This window comes from Cebus imitator, unplaced genomic scaffold (genome assembly GCF_001604975.1).
Source record: "Cebus imitator isolate Cc_AM_T3 unplaced genomic scaffold, Cebus_imitator-1.0 Scaffold180, whole genome shotgun sequence".
Classification (NCBI taxonomy): Eukaryota; Metazoa; Chordata; class Mammalia; order Primates; family Cebidae; genus Cebus; species Cebus imitator.
This window is the reverse complement of record NW_016107495.1, coordinates 506,768-512,654: the sequence shown is the minus strand read 5'-3', so window position 1 is coordinate 512,654 and position 5,887 is coordinate 506,768. Positions and strand designations below refer to the sequence as shown.

Genomic DNA, 5,887 nt, shown 5'->3' with positions numbered 1-5,887 from the left:
AAAAAAAAAAAAAAAAAAAAAAAAAAAAAAAAAGAAAGAAAGAAAAAAGAAAACATAATGCTTAGTTCTGGTTTAAATTTGCTCACTGACTTTTCTTCTTTAGAGAATCAAATCTAGCTTATGACTCATAAACTAGATAATTATGGCAGTCTAGTTTATGATTCAGATATACTAGGGTTGTAAATTCCTACAATTCAACTTCATGATTTAGCTCTAGTGCTGTAGGAGGGGGCCCAGAGCTGGGGTCTGTCACTGTACCCAGGCCTGTGGGGGCAGGGTAACACCACCTTGCAGGTGGTGGTGAGAAAAAGAGGATTGGGTGTTGTTCTGTAGGGAGTGGATAGGGCAAGGCCTTGGGGACAGGGCACTGGGGGTCCACCAGCCTGTGTGGCCTCAGTCTCAGGGTGAAGGAACACCCAGGTGGCAGCAGAAGCCTCTAGGGAAGCTCAGCTGGTATCATTGATAGGAGTCCGGGTGCCACCCAGCAGTCTCTCCTGTTCGCTCTCCTCTGCTGGGGGCCGGCCCCTAGACAGGCGGCCCAGCAGTGGGCGGTGCAACCCGTTGTAGAGGGCGGTGCCCATAAGGAGTATGAGGAAGCCAAGGATCTGCAGTGCATGGAAGGCCTCCCAGCCCAGTGCCAGGCTCAGTGCCCAGATGACAACAGTGCGCAAGCTGTCCAGCACCATGCGGGTGGTGGCGCTCAGTTCCTTGGTGACGCTGATGCCTGCGAAGTTGAAGAAGGCGATGCTGCTGATATTGCCCAGCAGTGCCACGGCAATGAGAGGCTGCCGGCCCACCTGGCAGAAGGCGTCCAGCGCATCCTCCAGCGTCCCACGAGGGTTCCCGCTGAAGGAGCCGGCGGGGATGTAGTACATGGGCACCAGCAGCAGGGAGAGGATCACGAAGCCAAAGAGGCCTGGGGAGTAGAGGAAACAGTTACATTCTCCCTCTCCCCCAAGTATTGCCCACCAGCTCAGCCTCCTCTGATCTTGGTCACCCCCTCCCAGTGGTCCTTATGCCGGCTCCCTCCTTTCACGTCCCTCAGCCTTTCATCAGGAGCTTGTGGCCTATTAGATGGGTTCCAGATGTCCCTTCTCCACTTTCACTTAGGGTTTTTTTGACTGGATCAAGAATAAGAAATACATTTTATTTTGTGACCCAGTACATGTGTTCATGTGAACACAGGTTCATGGACACACACACACGCTCATGAAAACATAACTACCCTTACAGTATACAATGCTCTGATATTTTAAAATTCTATTCATTTAAAAAAAGAACTGCCAGCTGCAACTGACTACATTATTTTCACAAGTTTGGGAAAACACAGCTTTCTAGTTCAGTGTGTTACTGGTCTCTGACAAGGAGCTTGCACCAGAAGGTAAGTCCATGCATTGCTTCATTCATTAAGGTCTGGCTTGAAAATAGAAATGAGCGGTAACAGACTACATGCTCGGTGACATAGCTGATTCACATTCTGCCTAAGCTCCTCAGCTCACTGGGGGCCAGACAAGAGCTGCTCCCCAACAGGTACTAGCCCCCAGGCCACTCTTTGAAAGCGCAGCTCTGTCTTGCTCATCTCATCATTTTGATAGTTACTTCCCTGCTCAAAAACTTTCAGTGATTCCTCCCTGCCTGTCATTTAAAGCCTAAATCTACTTGCCTGATGGTAAGGTTCTCTAATGACATGACCCCAACCTACTTAATTCCTCATTATTTCCTCAACATTAAACCTATATTGCAGTCAAATTATTATTTTTTGAGACAGAGTCTTGCTCTGTTGTGCAGGCTAGAGTGCAGTGGCGCGATCCCAGCTCACCGCAGCCTCCACTCCCCCAGGTTTAAGAGATTCTCCTGTCTCAGCCTCCTGAGTAGCTGGGACTACAGGCATCCACCACCACGCCCAGCTAATTTTTGTATTTTTAGTAAAGATGGGGTTTTACCATGTTGGCCAGGCTGGTTTCAAACTCCTGACCTCAAGTGATCCACCTGTCTCCGCCTCCCAAAGTCCTGGGATTACAGGCATAAGCTAACATTCCCAGCTGCACTGAAATTATTACTTACTGATTTTCAAATTCATGTGTAGCCCCCCGTGCCTTTGCTCCATTTGGACTTCCCTGCTCCTACTACTGCCTGTTGAAATGTGCAGCTCGAATGCCATCCTGCCTGCCTTGAGAGACTCATGTTCAATGAGACATTAGTTAAGCACAAGTGGTCCGAGCTTGAATTCACTGACTGCCCTTTCTTCCTGCTGGTCACCTCCTCTGAAGGTCTTGCATTTCATTCATCTCTGTCCTTGGTCTCCTCTAGCTCCTGGCAAGCAGGTGTCAGAAGATTTGTCAAAACACATCTGGAAGGCAAGGTGGGGGCAGGAAGTTCACTGCCCCCCGCACCCCCCCCGCCCAGTGAACCCTGGCACCTTGTCCTGTGCTCCGCTTCCCATGTTCCCTTCCACCCCACTCCTTCCAGGTCCCTGTTCCCACACACACCCTCAGTGCCAACTGCTCGCAGTGGGTGCACGTTGTGTTTGTAGACGAACTTCTCCTCTAGCACCATCTGGATGGCGACGATGATCTGGGCCATGATGATCAACAGGTCCCCTGTAGGGAAGGAGGAACCCAGATGAGACCAGGGCTGCACTGGGGCTGGGGGCCAGGAAAGCATGGCCACAGGGACACACCATGCCAGCCCCTGACCTCTGCAGGGCCCCCTGTAGTTCACAGGCAGAGTCAACACTGCCTGTCCCTGATCCCCTCACCCCTGAGGGGCAGGCCAAGATTGCTGGGCTGAGGCCCCAAAGGCCTGCCTGTGTCTGAGAGCTGCCCCACAGGGTGAGATGCAGGTCTTTCAAGAAGCAGCAGGCTTTAAGACATTTCTTGGTTGATCCTGACCCTGAGTGACCCAGGACGGTTACCTCATTGTAAAATGGGCTGTGATGCATCCCTTTGGGGCCTGTGGGGTTCACTGTGATGATGAACACACATTGCTCAGCACCAGGCTGGGAACTTGGTAAGTGTTCAATAAGCGCCCATTCCTTTCCACTCCCAAATCCAGTAGTTTGTATGTCTGCATCTGTATCAAAGGACAAGCCAGCCTCTCGCCCTCCCTGGCCTGTCACTCTTCCTTGGTGCAGCCACATCCCTCTGCAGTCTTCCCTACATTCTATCCATCACCTCCAGGGCTACCCACCTCACCCAGGGCTTGGCATATGGCATACGGCAGAGCCTATATGAGTCTGTGCTGGGCTCCCAAGGACTGGGCAGGATAGGGCAGCCCCACATCCCTGCCCCTGGCCGTACCTGTGATCACTTCGCTGAGCTTGTGCTGATTGTCATGCTTGCTCAGGAGGTCAGCCAGGCCCACGACCACCAGCCCTGCAATGGTGGCTAGGATGCCCAGCCACTGGCTCATCACCAGCCTCCGGCCCAGGAAGGCCACCGAAAATAGGCCAGTGAATATGATCACCGCACCCCGCAGCATCTGGAAGCTGGAGGCACTGGTCATGTTCAGAGCTAGAAGAGGAGAAACGAATGACAGTTAGCTTCTGGAGGCAAAGGCCACCTGTCACTAAGGAGTTTTCGGGGATGGAAGCATGCTGAGCTACTACTAAGTGCTCGAGCAGTCCTGCCTGTGATCCTGTGCACGTGAAGTCTGGGCGAATGGCGGGATGAGTGGAGGCGGGTGGGATGGGCTGTTTCATCAGTAGCCCCTTCAGCCACAGCCTCCCGAGCCCTTCTCAGCCTGGCCTGGTTACTCACCCACATACATGAGGCTGGTCCCTGTCATGTCACAGAGTGCTGGGGGCAGGAAAAGAAGGGGGTTGAAGGGCTGCTGGGGGTCCACGCTGGAGTCTGATTGCCCTGCGGCTCTGCACCGGAGGAGGTAGAAGGCAGCCAGGCAGGAGAATTCCCCCAGGAACATGCCCACCGCCTGCGGGGATGAAAACCCGAGGACTTCAGAGCTGGAAGGGACCTTGGGGATCATCTTTGACTATTTTTTTAAATGCAAACTTTTGTCAAACAAGAGCTTACCCGAACCCTAACATGTATAATAGACAAATGCAGAGCTGCTGTGGAGGCCAGAGACTGCCTCCTAGGTCCACCCCTAAGACCCCATACATCCTGACGAACCATAAGGCTGTACAGACCCCTTTCTGAAAACAACTTGTCTAGGCCAAATTGCAGGTGGAGAAACCCAACAGAGGCTCAAAGACTTATGTAAGGCCACCAAGCAAGTTGCTGGTAGAGCTGGAGCTGACATTTGAGTCTCCTGATTCTCAGTTCAACAAATAGTGTCTTCCATTTATGGTGTCTGCCCTGTTCCGACTGCGGTCTGGGCTCTCAGTGGATAGAGAGCTGACTTTAGTCACTAGGGTTGATGTTTTCCACGTATCCTGACTTGGATGTGGTGAGGACATGACCACTTGCCAGGACTTTCACAGAGGATGGTGTTCTTTGCCCTCTTCTAAACCTTGGATTCTGCTTTGGGAAGGGAGAGAGAGAAGCAGATGGCTTTTCTGGGAGCAGAAGAAGGCTCTGCTCCTAGATCAGGAAACAGCCTGGCCTCATGGTGGGGGTGCCTGGTCTGAGGCCCGGGAAACAGGAGGTAGGAGAGACAGGGCTAGATACCTGGAGGAAGGGATGCTGGAAGCTGTGCTCTTTGCTCCCTCCGCAGCCCTCGGCCATGAAGTTGTCTGCCCATCTGTAGGAGAGACAAGGAAGGTCAGACCCTGGCAGCATCCTGCCCTGGTGCTAGTGAAGAGGCTCACACCTCTTAATAGGGTGACTCAGCCCCAGAGTGGGACTCCCTCTCAAAGGGGCCAGTCTCCACATCAAGGAGTCTTAACTTGGCATTTCCTCAAGTTACTGTGTCTGTGCCTCTGTAATGCACAGAAATCATAGATACCCTCATGTCATTATAGTCACTGTATATATTGTGAGGTATCATTTACACTCATCACTCATGAAAATTACAGTAGTCAGACCCACTTATAACTTAATGTAGTAGAAAGCATATCTATATACCTGGGTGCAGTGGCTTATGCCTGTAATCCCAGCACTTTGGGAGGCTGAGGTGGGTGGATCACTTGAGGTCAGGAGTTTGAGACCAGCTTGGCCAACATGGTGAAACCCTATCTCTATTAAAAATACAAAAATTAGCCAGGCGTGAGGCGGAGTCTGCAGTGAGCCAAGATTATACCACTGCACTCCAGCCTGGGTGACAGAGCAAGATCTCATCTTAAAAAAAAAAGCATATCTATATATATCACTATAAAACAAATTTGCTTTTTTAAGTGTTTGGTAACTGTATTTCCATTTAATTACTTCTTTTGTAATCCTTGGTCTTTTTACTTACACGTTTTAAAACATTACCGTAAGAAGAGGTCCATAGGCTATGCCAGACTATCAAAGGGTCCCATGGCATGAAAAATATCAAGAAGTTCTGGTCTACAGGACTACCTGGGCAATGGGAAATGACCACCTAATACAGACCACCTGCTTGCCTTCAAAGCACCTGAATTGTTTGGAATATCTTTCTAATGCTGACTTTCAAGCAGGTGGCAAAGACATCATACTCACGGCGTGACCTCCCAGTCAGCACCTGGCAGATGGTGATAACTGATTATGACTTACTTCTCCAATGAGCCCAGAATCCTTTGTGGCATAGAGCTTTGGGCAGCTTAACCACCAATCACTCTGAACTGTCTGCCATCTGTCCATGAAAATTCCTTCTCAGGCCGGGCGCGGTGGCTCAAGCCTGTAATCCCAGCACTTTGGGAGACCGAGGTGGGTGGATCACGAGGTCAAGAGATCGAGACCATCCTGGTCAACATGGTGAAACCCCGTCTCTACTAAAAATACAAAACATTAGCTGGGCATGGTGGTGC

The 5,887-nt window shown here is 51.0% G+C and overlaps 1 protein-coding gene across 1 annotated transcript in view; it reads right to left on the bottom strand.

The window, feature by feature from the left end:
- Positions 1–3: 3 nt before the first annotated feature.
- The window catches only part of SLC35F6 (solute carrier family 35 member F6), a 15,557-nt gene continuing 9,673 nt past the window's right edge, over positions 4–5,887 (bottom strand). The window contains exons 2-6 of the mRNA XM_017545548.2: positions 4,629–4,701; positions 3,759–3,930; positions 3,300–3,512; positions 2,490–2,600; positions 4–916 (exon numbers count right to left, since the gene is read on the bottom strand). Of these exons, the coding sequence (XP_017401037.1) occupies positions 447–916; positions 2,490–2,600; positions 3,300–3,512; positions 3,759–3,930; positions 4,629–4,701 (1,039 nt within the window). The 3' untranslated portion in view covers positions 4–446. The remainder of the gene's footprint in view (positions 917–2,489; positions 2,601–3,299; positions 3,513–3,758; positions 3,931–4,628; positions 4,702–5,887) is intronic.